Here is a 17,552-nt window from a genome sequence, read left to right on the forward strand (position 1 = left end):
TGTTTGAGCCGCACCTCCTTGGTGAACAGACGCTCGGGACGTACCTCCTCAATCTAGCTGAAGTCAGAAGGACAACAGTGCCCAGGCTGCACTACCAGCTAAGCACACAACTCTTAGCTGGCGGTCTTTGTCATCGTTTGACCCGTGGAAGCATGAGGTAGGAACTTGTGAGGACCAGAGCTATGTTGGACGCTCTCCTTATCGACTCACCGTTTTGCAGCCCATGGCTCATGTTGCATAACGATTTAAAATTTGCGCTTTTTGCGTTCCAAAGAAGAAGCAATTGTGTTGTGTTGTCCTTAATTAGAACAGCGAATAAATTGCACTGATGTTGCTGGTACTGGCTTTGAAACAAGTCGTGTTGCTTGGGTTCTAAGTCACTCTAACACTCTAGGGCACTTGGGGAAATGCTACGGCCAATTATATGAAAAATGTCTTTTTCCCATAGTAATTCCCATACTAACTTTGAAGGGCTTGTGCACTCTCAATTTTCAACCGAATCAGCTCATTTTTTGGGAGATGGCTTAGAATCTGGTTACGAATCGAATAAGCGGTGTGGAGCAAAAACGATTTTTTGAACCACGCTAATAACTATGCATGTACCCGTTGTCGACTCTCCAGTCTGAGCTAGGGTTAAGACCCGGCCGCTCCTCGTCGGCGGATCTCGGCCTTTTGGCTTGGCTCGAGTTTTTCGTCGTTCCTGCAGCTCCACCTGGCTGCACCCTAGTCGTGCTGTCTGTAAAGGGTCGTCCGTTTGCGTGGACCTCTCCTGTCTATACCCATCGACTACACTATCTCGTCGCTCAACCATAAGGTCGTACTCTTTCTTAGCCTGGGCCACCGAATTGCGGAGCTTGAGCAGACATTTTTTCAGGTCTTTGCTGATATTGTTCCGCCCTCTCGTGTAGCCCATCAGCTCCTCGAGCTGATCGGAGAACACCAGCATCTTCGGAAGCCCATCCCTGTTGCGGTTCAGCGCACGCATGAGTTCCGCTCCACTCAACCGCGTGTCGTCAGTCACTGAACCGGTCCTCGTTACCTCTTGATCCGGTATTTGAGGGGATTCTACCCTTGCCGCTCGTGTCGGTGTTCTAACCAGTCCGCCTCCCGTGAACGGGTTGATCTTCTCGCCCTTAAAGTTCTCGTTTCCGCTCTCTTTGATTCACTGCTCGACGAAATTTTACAAAATTTGGTGTTATGGGATGAGAAAAAAATCACAGGGGTTTGGGACCCTACAAGTGTCATAGTGAAAGAATTTTTGAAAAATCTTGGACCGGGCCTTCACAGTGTAAAACTGAAGTTTGTATGGAGAACTTGGGGTGTTCAATTGATATGTGCATTAGAACGTGCCGTGCATATTTTTGGGCGTTTTTGGGTTAGTTTCGTTATTGTATTACACCTAAATATATGCACAGCGCGTTCTAATGCAAATATCAATTGAACACCCCAAGTTCTCCATACAAACTTTGGTTTTGAACTGTGAATGCCCGGTTCAATATTTTTCAAAAATTCTTTCACTATGACACATCTAGGGTCCCTAACCCCTGTTCTTATTTTTTCTGATCCCAAAACAAAATTTAGTATTGAACGGTGTTATAAATGCATTCATAACTGCAAAAAGAGCCACCTCAGAGCCGCTGTTCCTCTCGGCAAATGAAGTAGTCACCCGAGGATCCCGGGCAAGCAGGAAGGTCACCCACCCACGGGTTGGCACAGACTCTTATGGGACCTGAGCTCAGAGCCAGGATCAGCGCTAATCATGATACTTAAACTGAACCTACTTCCACCCAGTTAGTTTCTTTAGCCGAGTTCAGATCGGGAACGTATCTAATGCCTTGCCAAGGTTTTATGAGACGAAAGGCAGCTCCGACATTAGTCCATCCGTCGTTTAAGGTCAGTATCACCCAGCTCTACTAAGAGGATATAATGCCGTCGCCATTAGCACACCTCTACTCCGTGGCCGTCTAAGAGTGTACCATCTTGTTAACCAGTTCCATCGGGCGCGCCAGTATGCCGTAATAGCGTGGGTCATCGGAACCGATTTCTCAGATCAAAGCTTTTTTTGGTTTCATTTCGGGTCCTGAGTATCGTGCAAAATTTAAGCACAATCGGTCGTGTCTGTACTTTGCGCATTGCAATTAAAATTTGTTTGGGATTTTCTATGGGAAAACATTTTTCCATTTTTGTCATAAGTTAAGCGAGTTACGTCAAAAAAAAAAAGTTAGCGAGTTTGTCTGAAACTTGCGAACCGATGATGTAAAATAATAGCCTAGGATGTCCTGAAAAATTTTGTCGAAGACCACAAAGCGATCCGATGCTTGTAAATAAAGTTATGTTCACCAAACCGCATGCATGTGTTTATGTTTCAACACGTAAATCGATCGTGCCCAAATTTTGCACAGTTATTTGGGTCCTGAAATGAGACCCAAAAACCTTTGATCTGATGGGATACCATCAAGTTTTACATGTTTGCATATAACGGATGACCCACTTTAATGCCGTAATCAGCAACTTACTGGCATTGCTCCTGATGTGCCCAAGGCACCGCTGACCAGGCTAGGGCACATTTGAAGCGGTGCCGAATCACTTGTACAGAGTTGATGTGTGGTATTTCTGCAGAGACCCAGCAGATCCCTCTCCGTCTCGGCAAACTCTGCAATAGGATCTGTATTATTAGGTACTTAGCTAGTTGAGAATTTGATAGATTTGTATCAACATTTTGCTGAAGCGTATTGATGATCAGAGGCACACATTCAGAAGGTATCTCCCGAGCTTTTCCAAGTTGTTTTTCACGTAAAGTTTGCAACTGAGAATTTGTCGCAAATTGGACAAAACAACTGTAAATTACGTTAAGTGGTTAGGGAAAATAAACTGATCTCAAAGTGAACTATCTTATTTTTTTAGACCTTCATTACCTTTAGTTTTCTTTGAAAATCTTAAACAGCGATTTTAAATAAATTCTGAAAAAAAAACAGTATATTTAAAGTACATTAAAAAGTCAAATTGTTGATGTCCGCAGTTGTATTGGATCCTGAGAAGGTACTTCTAACCACGTACTAGTTTAGCGCGAAATTCATCTTTTTCTAGCCACTTGACATGACTTTATGTGGCGCTTAACACTGAGACACCACCGCCTATACAAGCCACCATTTAAGTATATGATCCTACGGTCTCTCTCTCTATCTCTCTGGACGCCTTTTATTAACGGCGACATAAACAGACAGCACAGTACTCTGCTCGTCCTGGCGATGTTCAGCATGGTGCAAGTTTGTATAAATGCTTTTAATGCCCCGGTTCTGCCGTTGGCTTTCCCTAACAGGAACGCGTGTATAATATATGTACATCGTCTTTATTCGCATGTTTTTCTTTCTGTTTCACCCACACGGCACTGACAGAAACGTTCCTGTCGTACCTCCGTACGTGCAGACAAACACCCAGCGAACAAAAACATTCCGGTATTCTTCGTTTGCCAAGAGTTGCTTTCTCGACACTTGTTTTTCAGTTTTCCATTTTCCTTGAGGACATTTTCTCGGGCACTTGTTTACTCCATCTTCTGTTGTATTACTTTCGTATCTGGCGCTCACAGAGGCAGTGGGAAAAGTTTTGATTTCTGGAATGGCAAATGAAGAATTATTATTGCATTATTATAGAACGAACAAAAGATTCAAAAAAGTAAGCAATCATCAATTCAAATGATTTTAAATCTTAGTTTTGATTATTTATTATTATGTAAAGATTTTTCGAGTAAAACAATGTATTCATATAGAGAGGCATTCCAACCATAGTAAAAATTGTAAGAAATTCAAAAAATATATCGTCGGTTTCCTGCAATAGGGGCACAACTCAAAATTTGTCATTTTTGAGACTTTGATGGCAAATGATGAAAATCTATGCAAACTTTAATCTCACAAAGACCCGCTCTGAAATTCGTTGAGGAACGCGAGATTTTTGCATTTTCACCAATTTTCTGCTATAAAGGCACAACTCAAAATCAGTCAACTTTTTCAATAGTCGATGAAAAAAGTAATCCAAAATTCAGTCTTTTTCTATGATACAACAATCAAAACTCGTTTACTTTTGTCGAATAATGGGAGAAATAAGTGAACTTGTAGGAGGTGCTTCAAGATTGTCAATTTTCAAACGTTTATTCTGAATATTAACATATTTTGAGTTGTGTTCCTATAGCAGGAAACCGACGATATCCAATTTCAGTATTTCTAATAAATACAACATAATGTTTCCTTCCTTCCAGTGAATTCATCATTTCTCTTTTCCTTATTTTTTTTATCCGCAACTATGTAATGCATTCCAGTCAGTGTAGCGTACCATGTTCCCGGCATAGATGTAAAATGTCGCCTAGACTCTTCAGAATAAATGTAACTTTGTTCCCGTTTCGCACAATCTATCCTGATGATATCACGTGTTTTTGCGGGCTTACCGGTGGTACTGTAGCATCACGGCCACCTGCATATATACTATGTAGTGCTTCCGATCTTCATATTACAAGATGCCTCCAGGTTGAGAAAAAAAACTGATATTTTTGTCGTGTTTTGTCTCGTTCGCTACTACCGACCGACGGCGAGATTGTAGTTGAACGTTGGGATAATATGTAACGTGACTAGATTGTTTCGACAGAGTTATCGTTCGCTCAAGGGGCCTTCCGAACAATGACTTCGCGAATTTGCTTTTATGCCTCGCTGCAGGATGATGGCTCTTACAGGTGTGCAGTCTTTCCAGCTTTCAGACAGGAGTGTAATGTGATACATTTCATTGGTTTGAAAGGTACTGTCTAGCTTTAAAGTGATGTGTTTTTCTGTATAAAAACGGGGAAATATATGATATCATCATTTTCCCGCAATAGGGACACAACTCAGAAAATGTGAATTTTCAGAATAGGCATTTCCTTTAGGTTTACTTGTGATTGTTGTCTCTTGGAAAGGATAAATGACTCAAAGGTCAGCGGTGATTTGCGCAGCTGCGTGCTTTCACGCTTTAACCAGGATTTCGTCATTTTCGGGTGCCTTGTTGTTGTTCATAAGATCCTTCTTATTCCCATCCAGTGCTAGTGTTGCTTGCCCTCCATGAACTTGTACATAGGTAAAATCAGAGCTAATTGTTGAAAAAAAAAGTTTATGACTTCGTGGTGGAATTTGTGAAGAAATCTCTATACAATTTCCTGTTGACATTTCTTGAGGAATGATTAATACAATTCTAGAGGAATATCTGGAAATCTTGTGATTGAACCACTTTTCATTTCCTAGAGGATTTTTAAGCTGTTTTTAGAAAAAAAAACATCGCTGGAGCAAAATCTGGAAAAACAAATTAAGAAACTTCGGTAAATATTTTTAGAAAAACTTCAAAAGGAATTCCTGTATTGCTCCCAGCAAATATTTCTGCAGACATTTTTAGAAATTTAAAGAATTCGTCGAAAAAATCCTAGAGGCATCTTCGGAATCCTTGTGGAATTTCTAAGAAAATGCATGCATAATTTTCTGAAAAAAAAATCGTTTTGAGGTTCCGCCAGAGCAATTTATGAAAAATGACCCTTTTTCATTAAAATTCAAAAAAAGTATTTTTTCGAGTATATTCATTTTTTCTAGAGAAATGGCGCATATGAATAGTACTATCAGATGAAACTTTCATGGTTGAAAATAAAAAATAGTACATGTATTTTTTTTAGTAAATTTTGATGAAAAATAGACCTTTTAACAGCCCTGGCAGAACCTCTAAACGATTTTTTAGAATATCAAAATGTTCTACAAAATCACTTCAAATATGTATATCTTTCATTTATGGGTTGAGCACCATGACTTTTCGAACATCGATTTTTTTTGGGACAGCCTAATGCATAACACGCAGAGAAATTCTTAAACGAATTTGGATATGGAATTCTGCAGCAATCACTTGGACATTTTAACTGCAACCCCTGAAAATTGCCGAAGAAATACCTGAAAGTTTTTTTTTTTTATCTGTATTAACGAGATTTTTAGCCCTAGGCTAGTTCATCTCGGGACCCACGCTTTACTTCCCTTCCGAAGGAAGAACTCACATTTTGCGAGTTCTGTCGGGAGTGGGATTCGATCCCAGGTCCTTGGCGTGAAAGTCAAGTGTTCTAACCGTCACACCAGATCCGCTCCTACCTGAAAGTTTTCGAGGACTTTTCGATTCAATCAATTCAAATTTCAATCTCAATAAGAAGAGCGAGGGCTCAAGCAGCCGCACCTCAATTGTAAGCAGTAGTTTTAGAAGCAAAAGGAGATTGAAGATTTAATAAAATATTCGGTGTTGATGCGATTTAATTATGATTTTTCCATAAAACGTTGATCCATCCTACTGTATATTTACACCGCAGAAATCTGAAATGGTGTGATTTGATGAGATCGCTTTGGTCACGATTTTGTTCTCTTGCACCATTCTCTTTGACCATTTCTTCACTTATAATCTTACCCAACTTATAATTCCGCTATTTGATGTGCAGATTGCATGGGTGTTGTTCAATTTTACGTTTGACCACTTCTGGCGGGACACCTGGAACCGATTCCGGTTGTCTCAAATATGGTCTGAGACTATGTTCTTGTCAACTGTTCATCGGGTTACATAAAAAAGCCGAAAATTAATATGATCTGAGGCTATTTTCTTGCTAATCGTTCGGCAATTTTTTGAAAAAGATGCGATTTTATGTATCTCATGCATGATTTTGATTCACTTTTGTTTAATCACTTCCGATGGAACACCCGTAACCGATTCCGAAATACTATTACTAGTTCTAGATGTGGCCTGAGACTATTTTCTTGTTGACCGTCATTGGATGATGATGGTGATGATGATGATGATTGTGTACCCACCATCAGCACAAGGATTACCTATGGCTGCAGAGTCATCCCGGAACGGAATGATCTACCTGATGGTTTGTTGTAGCAGGGTAAGCTAAATTCACTGGAGACCTTCGGAAAACAACATGATGGTTGTTATCTCGTGACAAAGTCTGGCCACCCTACAAACATTTGCCCGGAAACCAGCTCATTTAGCTTCCTTAGGCTACCCCTCTGAAACCACCATGTATGTCATGTTCAAATATAAAAGGTAACAATAAGGAACAAACTCACCGGGTAATCATGTTTAGCTGGTTTTCTGTGTTTGTCTTCGGTCTCAACCTCCAAATCATCCTTCGCTACCACACACCGTTCTCCTGCACACCGCCGAAGATCGAATATGTTGAGCTTCTGGTAGAACTTCCTTGCTTCTTAGGAACGGCACAGCAGTTCCATATCATCGCACTCCGCTTCTTCCAGGCGGCGCTTTTTCTCCCGAAAGAGGCGGATCTACTGTTTCCGCTTCTGTTTGTAACATTCCACGTTCTGTCGGGTCCCTTGCTGCAGCATTACCACCCGCGCTGCGTTCCACGCCTCCAAAACCATCCTGCACTCTTCGTCGAACCATTCGTTCCGTCGATTCCATTCTACGTACCCGATGGTGCTCTCGGCTGCGTCGTCGATGGCTGCTTTCACTGTACTCCAGCAGTCCTCTAGAGGGGCCTCATCGAGATCGCCCTCTTCTGGCAACGCGGCTTCGAGATTCTGCGCGTATGCTGAGGCGACATCTGGTTGTTTCAGTCGCTCTAGGTTGTACCGTGGCGATAGCCAGTACCGTACATTGTTGATGACGGAAAGTTTTGGGCGCAGTTTGACCATCACCAGATAGTGGTTGGAGTCGATGTTAACGCTACGATAGATCCTGACGTCGATAATGTCGGAGAAGTGCCGTCCATCAATCAGAACGTAGTAGATTTGCAGTTATGTTTGTTGTGGTGATCTCCAGGTGTAACGATACGGGAGGCTATGCTGGAAGAAGGTGCTACGAATGGTCATGTTCTTGGAGGCAGCGGACTCGATGAGGCGTAGGCCATTTCTGTTTCTGTTTCTAAATTCTTCCAGGAATTCGTTAAGAAAATTCTTTGGAAATTTCTTCAGGAATTTCTTCTGCATATTCTTTAGAAGTTCTTCCAAATACTGTTTTACCAATTCTTCCAGTGGTTGCTTCAGATAGTCTTCCAGAGATTCTTGAAGAATTCCACCAGAAATTTATTTCGGAATTGCTTTGGAGTTTCTATTGAAAACTCACTTATAAATGCTTCCAGGATTTTTTTTTTCAGGAGTTTATCCTGAGAATCAGGTATTCCTCCAGAGATAGAGATTTTTTGCATAATTACTCTCAGTCCAGCTCTCAGTGATTCAGGCAGAAATTTCTCTAAAAAATCCTGGATGAGCACGTACACGTACAGAGATTGCATCAGGATTTGTATTTCTCCAGAAACATCCAGAAACAGTGTTTCCCAATGAACTTTCCTAACCTTTCAAGGAATTCAACCAAAAGATTCCCGAGGAGTTAGTTTCTCGAGGTATATCTCCAAGAAACTCTTTAGAAAATTCTTCTGGAATTTCTTCAGATATTCCTCTAGAGATTCAATCCGAGTTTTTTTTCGGAAATTAACCTGGGGATTCTTTAGAAAATTCTTGCCCAGAACCTGTCTAAAATTTGTTCACAGATTTCTTGACAAATACCTCCACAAGCTCTTCAAGGGATTTCTTCAAAAGTTTTTCCATGGGATTCCAAGAAATGCCTTTTAGCAATTCTTTCAAAATCCTTCAAAGATTCCTGCAGGAAATACTGAAGATATTCCTTTAGGAATTTTTCAGAAGTTTTGCCAGAATCTGCACAAAAATTACTGAAATGAATTTTTGAAAAAAAATACCTGCAGGATTATCTGCAGGAATGTCTTTAAAAACCTGATGATAATTTTAAGAAGAAATTCCCGAAAATTTTCTGAAGAGACTCTTGGATAAGAATTCATGAAGCAGCTTCTGAAGTTATCTTTGAAGGAATTCCTAGATGACAGTCAGGGAGAATACCTGAAGAAATTCGTTATGATGTCTCCTTAGTTCCTTGAAAAAAGGCATGACTTCTGGAGGAATTGGGAAAGTAATTCCAAGGAAAAATTGCTTGAAAATGTCTGGAAGGACTCCGGAAGAAATTCTGTATCTCTTAAAATTTAATTTCCTGAGGGGGGGATGGTCCTTAGAGGATTTTCTGAAAAAATCGTGGGAAACTTCTGGAAATATATTCGAAGCAATTCTTAGAAGAATTTCATAGGGGACGTGCATAAATTACGTCACGCTCTTAGGGGGGATGGGGTGGGGGGGGTTTGCAAAACCTGACGACCCATACAAAAAGTAGTGAGATCCCATACAAAAAGTGTGACATAGGGGGGGGGGGGGGGGGGGTTTGAAAAAAAACGATTTTTGCGTGACATAATTTGTATATTACCTCTTATACCGTTTATGAAGAGATTGCTTTACAAAAATCTCGGAAGTACTACTATAGTATATTCTGCTATTCTGCAGGAACTCTTAAGGAAAAAAAATCTAGAGGAATTAAAAAGAAAATCGCGTTAAGTACTGTTCCTTTGAATTCCACTAAGAATTTGCATCCTTTGACAGATACGTATTTCGACCTCAACTGTAAGGTCGCCTTCAGTGTCTTGTACTTGACTCGAGTGACACAAGACACTGAAGACGACCTTACAGTTGAGGTCGAAATACGTATCTGTCAAAGGATGCAAATTCTTAGTGGAACTCAAAGGAACAGTACTTAACGCGATTTTCTTTTTATTTGCAGATATCCCCCTAACAAGCCCAGGTTAATCATCACTAGAGGAATTGTTCAGAAAATCTCTGAAGAATTTAAAAAATATATACATTAACTGTCCCGGCAAACGTCGTATTGCCCATTAGCCACAGTTTTTTTTTTAAATACAGCTCAAAAGAGAAGTGACCCACTAATCCACCTATATGAGAGCCCTTCTTTCCAGATGAAGAGAGGTATTGGACCGTGCTTAGAACCTTCCCTGTCCCAAAAATCCCTGCATGCAAATTTTCACGCCAATCGGTCCAGTAGTTTCCGAGCCCATATGGGTCAGACATAGAGACAGACGGACAGACAGAAATTGGAGAGACTTAGGGTGGTCCACACTCCCTTTTGTGAATCTGGTGTTGGCCTCATCAGTTCTCGTTGGGAAGAATGGAGGGATCAATTTATTGCGTACCTTGACTTGAAGGGAATATCTGACGTTGAGGAGAAACACAAAGCACTGCTATGCTTTTGGCGGACCTGACGTGAGAAAGATTGCTAAAGATGTAGCCGTAAGCGGGAACTTAATGGATAACGCTTATCGATCAGTATTGGAGGCACTGGACAACTACTACGCACCTCGGATGACCTTACGTTATGAACGGTTCAAATTTCGACAAATGACTTTCAACCTTAAAGAGAAGCTGGATCAGTTTGTCGTGCGTTTGAGAGCTCAAGCTGCCGTTTGCAGTTTCGGAGATCAAAGTGAGGACATGATAATGGATCAAATAGTGTACGCGACTCAAACGGATGATAAACTACGGTCCAAATACTTAGAGGTTGACACGAGCTTGGACGAAATGTTGAAAATCGGACGCACGCATGAAACCGTTAATAAACAGGTTCAAGAATTTCGTTCCAACCCACTTGACAGCGCTGAGATCAATACGGTGGATCAGTCTGTCAAACGCACGAAACTCAAACTGACCTGTGGCAGATGTTTGGGAAACCACCTGGCTTCCGATACGATATGTCCAGCTCGAGAATCGCAATGTAACCGGTGCAACAAGAAAGGCCATTACGCACGATGTTGCAGGAGTGTGAAGAATCCGGTTCAAAACCATCAACCAACGTCGAGCAACCGGAAGCGTCAAGTACATGATCGAGACCATGGAAATCGTTGTGATCAAAAGCCGAAATTCGTACGAGAAGTTGATGACGTCACGAAGACAGCAGAAATCCGTGAGCTGTTCCATTTGGACGGAAAGCGTACGACGATCTTATCGGTCGGTGGAGTCAATCTGCGGTTCATTGTTGACACCGGCGCAGATGAGGACGTGCTTAGTATTGCAGATTGGACGACGTTGAAGCGGATTGGGTTCGAGGCGTTTGCAATTAGGAAAGGAAGTTCGAAGATTTTCCAAGCTTACGGAACGAAGAATCCATTGACTGTACTAGGAGAAGTCGACGTGATGCTGAGAACAGGAAATGAGTCCTGTCGCACAACGTTGTTCGTGATTCAAGATGGTAAGCATTCGCTGCTCTCCGGACGCAGTGCAGAGACACTTGGCGTGGTTAAGTTTCTGCGGTCAGTGAGTGACGATACCTTTCCGGCTATCAAAGGTAAGAATATGCAGTTGTTTCGGGAGTTTAATTAATTACTAAATTGTAAATTGCTTATTCAGACATGTGTGCATCCATTAAAATAGATACAACTGTGCCACCTGTTAGACAAAGTTATCGTCGCATACCAATTCCTTTGGAAGAAGTTACTATATTAAAACTGAAAGAATTGGAACGTCAAGGCGTAATTGAACGAGTGTATGAGGCATCAGAATGGGTATCGCCTATGCTTGTTAAGCGGAAAAATTCGAATGACGTGCGAATTATAATTGACCTTCGCGAAGCCAACGAAGCTGTTGTAAGAGAAGTCCATCCACTTCCTACAATGGAACAAATGACGGCTAAATTACGAGGGAGCAAAGTTTTCGGGAAACTTGATATTAAACAAGCGTTCCATCAACTTTTGTTACGAGAAGATTGCCGATATATAACAACCTTTATATCGCCCCTGGGTGAGGACAATTGTTGAACATTATCGTTAAATTTTAAAACATTCTAAAACAAAGCATATATTGGATAGGTTTAATGCGATACAAACGATTGGTATTCGGGTTATCAGCAGCACCAGAACTTTTCCAGAAATGCATGGAAACCATATTAGCAGACTTTCCATGGATTGTGGTTTTCATAGACGACGTCTTAATACATGCTCCGGATGAAAAATTATTAAATACCAGAATGACTTTGGTGAAAAATCGTCTCGAGCAATATGGGATTGTTTTGAATGAAAGCAAGACTATTGAAAGCGCAACAGAAATTGACTTTCTTGGATATCGTTTATCTGCAGAAGGTATTACAATTTCTTCAGAAAAGTTGGAAGCCATTGGAAAATTTCGAACACCAAAATCTGCTGAAGAAGTGAGAAGTTTCTTGGGGCTAGCCACTTTTGTGAGCCGGCATATACCCAATTTCTCAACAATAAGTAGCCCGTTGAACTCATTGACAAGGAAAGCGGTACCATTCGAATGGACAGAATTGCATCAGAAAGCATTTGAAACGCTGAAGCACGTTCTAAACAAATCAGAAACTTTGGCATTTTTCAACCCGAACTTTGAAACTTTCGTAGAGACCGATGCAAGTCCGGTAGGTCTCGGTGCAGTTCTATATCAGAAGTCAGCGGAAGGAACGATTCACATTATTTGTTATGCTTCGAAGACCCTTTCTGAAGTGGAGAGACGCTATGCTCAAACAGAGAGAGAAGCTTTAGCGTTGGTATGGGCTCCAGAGAAGTTCCTTGCCTTTCTGGATAATCACCGACCATAAGCCGTTGGTTTCGATATTTGGGGATAGAATCCGACCATCAGCAAGAATCGAACGATGGAAGGTTCGGTTGATGTCTTATAACTACAAAGTCCTTTACAGACCAGGCAAAACGAACATTGCAGATACTCTTTCGAGGTTGTGTCAAGATACTGTTGCTGACAGGGAAAGCTATGATGAGGAATGTGAAAGAGTAATTCGTTTAGTTTCTACCGATGTATGTCCGATGGCAATCCCACTTTGCGAAATCGTGGAAGCCACTAAAAACGACATAGAGCTTACCGAACTGATTCGTTGGATCCCGTATCCCCCTCGACGGTGGCCGAAAACGCTGGCAAGATATAAACAAATAGCAAATGAACTTTCAACTGATGGAGACATTATTTTGAAAAATACTAAAATTATTATTCCAAGGAAGTTATATGACAGGGTGCTTAAACTAGGACATGAGCCCCATTTGGGAAGTACATCTATGAAAAAACGATTACGTGAAAAGGTTTGGTGGGTACGAATGGATCTGATGATAGAAGAATACGTGAACTCGTGCAATGGGTGTCTGTTGGTTTCCGAACCAGCTACTGAACCAATGGTGAGATCTCCGTTACCCGATAAACCGTGGAAAAAGTTGGCACTAGATTTCACAGAAGTTACTAAAGGAATTCACCTGTTAGTAGTCGTAGACTACTATTCAAGATATCCTGAAATTGAGATCATCACGTCTATGACTGCCAAGACTACGATTTTTAAACTTCGTACAATCTTTGCGCGGTTTGGGTATCCGAGCGAAATTGTATGTGATAACGGTCCACCATTCACTTCAAACGAGTTTACGAATTTCTGCAGCACATTTGGTATAACCCTTAAACACTCTGTTCCGTACGCTCCATTCCAAAATGGACTAGTAGAAAGGCATAATAGGACCCTTTTGAAAACGGTGAAAATCAGCGTAGCAATGGGAAGAGATTGGAAAAACGATTTATATGACTTCCTCCTGGCTTATCGGAATACCCCACATGCGGTGACTAATATTTCCCCAGCGAGGCTCATGTTTGGCAGAAACCTGAAGGACAAACTACCCGAAGTAATTGAAGATGACACAAAGGGTAACGAAGACACCAAAGACGTGGTCGAAAGGAAGAAGGAAAAAGGAAGGGTGTATGGCGATCAGAAGCGGAATGCGAAATTCTCAGCAGTTGATGTCGGTGATCACGTGTTGGTTAAAAATGTGATCAAACAAAATAAGCTAACACCAGTCTTTAATCCTCAACCTCACGTCGTGGTGAAGAAAGCTGGAACCCGTTTCACTCTAAGGAATCTCAATACCGGAGTTGAATTCGACAGACACGTTAACCATGTAAAGACCATTATCTCTTACAGTCCATTCCACAGCCTGGCATCTACAGACCCGCTGATGAGCAGCATGGCAGATCCTACTACAACTGGCCAAACATCTACACAACCGGAGAATATCGAGGAACCTGCCGGTTTGGTCTTCACCGAAGAAAATGAGAGGTCAAATGCAGGTCCGATGAGAAACCGATTTATCCGTTCGCATCGAAAACCAGATTATCTTAAAGACTACGTCATTTAATTATAAATCGATTAATTAAAATAAGGTTTTTCTATTATACATTAAGGGAAGGATGTAGTAGGCTAGAAATCAAAGAATTGATCATAGCAATCGGAAATTAATAAACGGTCTCTTTCGGCACTGACAGTCAAACAGTCAACAAGTGTTTTTATTCAGCTCCTACAATTATGAAAAGAATCTCTGAAAAAAATTCTGAATAAATCACAAGCACGCCCAAGACGAACTTCTGTAGAAACCCCTGGAGAAATATCTAGAGGAATCTTTTGAAAATTAACGAGAGAAATTTACGAGAGGAATTAGGTACATCGGAAATAGTTGAAAATAGGCATGAAGTAATACATGCATGAGCTTCTGTGGCAATTCTTGGGGGATCCCTAAAGGAATCCCTGGTAGAATTTCTGAAGGAACCTGTGGATTAGCTTTAAGCTAAATTTTTTAAATCATTTTTTGAGAAACTCATTAAAAAAAATTCCTGGAGGACGTCCTGAAAAAAATTCTGCTAATACATCGAATTCATGAGGAGTACCTGGGGGAATCTGTGAAGGAATTCTTGCTGAAATCATTCTAGAAAATTCTGCGGAAATACTATTTTTTTCGGAAAAACGATGAAAAATCCTGAAAGAATTCTCAATGAAACTTCTGACTGTGTCCCTGGAGGTAATTGGGGAGAAAAATCTAAAGAAGTAAATAGGAAAAAATACATGCTGAAAAATAGGGAATTATCCTTTAAAAAAATCTCTTGCTGATTCATAAAGGAAATCCTACAAGAATGCTGGGAACTGATTTTACGAAACACGTACGTTGGAGTTTTATGAATGAAATATAAACAGTCAAGGAATTGAATTGAGTAGCCCTTATTAATATTTCATTCGCAACTCCTCACTACTGTGGTATTGACTTTTTAATTTTAATTTTAATTTCCAACTTAACACTGATACAATCTACTCCGGAACGATCTACAACATCAATCCTTATAGCAAACTTGTGCCGATCGAATCGAAATCTAAAAGCAATTAATTTAAATCCAACTTTCGATTGGAGCAACCGCTGCTGCTGCTGCTGCGTACAGCAATTCGTAAGCTAATTAACTTTTTTTCTCCACTGTTCCATTCAATTATTCATATCATGTACAGCTGTGACCGACCGGTTGCGCCACTAGCGGCTACCTCGTGTGCAGTCTGCAGTCACATTGCTGGTGGCAGCGGTACTCGTCATATTGATGATCGGTTGTTGCGAATTTAAAATTGATGAGTTCAATTAATCATTACAGTTGGGAGAGGGATTTTTTTTTCTCATCCGAAGTGGTATGAGTTTTGATTCGACATCTATTGTCTGGTGCAGGTTTTATTTTTCTGAAAATTCGGTGAAAAATGTCAGTTTTCTAGAAGTACTTTAAACGTTTTTTTGATGGGTACAATAGAAATGTTAAAATGAACCTCGCATATGAATTAAAATACAAATAATAGATCCTACAAACTCAAACTTTTATTCGCCGTTTCCCTCCTCTCATCGCTAAGTACATCCATAAATGAATTCTGCTCTAAAAGCTACGATAGGGAATCCGATTTGAATCCGCACCCAGGAGCGTTAGTTTTTCACAATGCGCTTTAAAATAACCATAAGCTTTTAGCAGAACAAATATTTCCACTAAATACATGGCATCATGGCATCACTTTGGCGATGCTGCTGCTGCCGTTCGTTCGCTCGGATGAATCTTGCTCCGGGGACGGAAGGTACCTACGACGAAGAACATTGCACTCCGCCTCTCGAAATGGCTGTTAGCGCTACCACCTCCGAGCCAAAATCATCTCCGTGTGTAGTGCTTAGGATAACGAGGGAAAATGGCAGCACTTTAATCTAACTCGAATGCACAATTTTCATTCTTCTACTTCTTATTTTTGGTGTTACGTCTCTACTGAACCAGAGCCTGTTTAGCACCTTCATGTTACTTAAAAGTTTTCTACGCCAATTGACAATTTCGCATAACCCTTCTATGCCCAATAAATTCAAGAAAATATCCATCAAAAAATATCCTGGACCGACCAGTAACACAAGTTTACAAAATAAAACGAAAGTCGTGAACTTCTGTCAACGACCAACATTTTTGAAGCACAATTTAGTGCTGATTTCGAAACCGACCTTCAAAAAATTTAAAGTAGAACAGTTTTTGAGGTTTAGCTCAAAATCGAGTTCTGCAACTTTTCAAAACATGTGATTTATTAAAATTCAAATGTATTACGTTTTGTTCAACCAATTCTAAATCTGTTTTCATAAATTAAAAGCTGAATACAATAACATTCGATCATCGGAATACAGGTTTTGCGTCAGATTGATGAAATTCAAGAAATTGGCGAGTTTTAGAGACAATCATCTTAAATTTTAGCAAAATTCCCAAAAATTTTTGAAGAAATGTATTTTTTTCAATAAGAAAAAACCAACGTAAAAATTCTTTCTCGACGTTTATTTGACATATCATATGTAGGCGAATTACAGTAAAAATTTCAGCTCAATCGGAGCATTGATTACGGAGAATGAGATGTTTGAAGTGAGCAACTTTGCTTAAAAATAGAACAAAAATCGATTTCAAATCACCAACCTTGTATGGAAAGTCGAAAAAATTTCCGCTCTACTGTAATTTTTTTCGTTCGCGTTTTCGAACTCAGGGCATGATTCTACACCAAAAATGACCATCAGCTTACCGGGTTCAAAAATGCTGTAAACTAGTGTAATCGAACCTGTCACCCTCATCCTAGTCTTGCTGAATTCCCACGCGTTTTCCGCTTCAGTCATATGAAACCCCAATGCACAATGCAATATCCAGAAAAGAACACCGCCCGTTTCGTACACGAGTGCCACTTTTGTTGGTCAAATTTACGATTTAATCGTATTTCCTGCGAGTCCATATAAGAGTTAGAGATTTTGTGTTATCTTCTTTTACGCTGCTTCAGTGATGCTCCATTTTTTTAGGGTTAAACTCATAAAGGTTTTCAGAAATCAGTTTGGCTTTCTATTCCGGAGAATCATTACCTGTACTTCTAATAAGTGAACAACGTTCGTTTTGTTAAAAATACCCTTACCTACTAAATTTGGGGGCCCTGCTTTCGAATATGTAGTCCGAATTTTTGCAAATTGTGTACTCTTTGAGTTATTTTAGGATTGAAACTGTAGTAACTGTTTTAGAAATTATTGAAGGAATTTCACGAGGAATCCATGGAGGAATTCCAGTATAAATCCCTGGAGAAATTTCTAAAGGAATCTATGGAGGCATTGCAAACTGAATCCTTGAATGATTTCCTGGAGGAATCCTCAGAGGAATTCCAGGAGGAATTTGTGGATTTCGTGGAATTCCTGGAGAAAACTCTGGAAGAATCCCTGGAGGAAGCCCTGGAGAAATTCCGAGATGAAATTCTTGCATGAATTCCTGGAGAAATCTCTGGCGGAATCATTAGGA

The 17,552-nt window shown here is 40.4% G+C and overlaps 1 protein-coding gene across 1 annotated transcript; it reads left to right on the forward strand.

Annotated features, from left to right (window-relative positions):
* The first annotated feature begins 10,337 nt into the window (after window positions 1-10,337).
* On the forward strand, window positions 10,338-12,464 carry LOC115261581 (uncharacterized protein K02A2.6-like). Its single transcript, XM_062859047.1, has 2 exons — window positions 10,338-11,250; window positions 11,313-12,464. The coding sequence occupies exons 1-2, from the start codon at window positions 10,401-10,403 to the stop codon at window positions 11,717-11,719; spliced, it is 1,257 nt and encodes a 418-aa protein (XP_062715031.1). The 5' UTR covers window positions 10,338-10,400; the 3' UTR covers window positions 11,720-12,464.
* The last annotated feature ends 5,088 nt before the right edge of the window (window positions 12,465-17,552 follow it).

The sequence above is a fragment of the Aedes albopictus genome, chromosome 3 (genome assembly GCF_035046485.1).
Source record: "Aedes albopictus strain Foshan chromosome 3, AalbF5, whole genome shotgun sequence".
In the NCBI taxonomy this organism is placed as follows: Eukaryota; Metazoa; Arthropoda; class Insecta; order Diptera; family Culicidae; genus Aedes; species Aedes albopictus.

Coding starts and splice junctions, on each gene's coding strand:
- LOC115261581 (XM_062859047.1), top strand. CDS start 10,401: ATGATAATGGATCAAATAGTGTACGCGACTCAAACGGATGATAAACTA. Junction 11,251..11,312: donor TACCTTTCCGGCTATCAAAG/GTAAGAATATGC, acceptor TTGCTTATTCAG/ACATGTGTGCATCCATTAAA.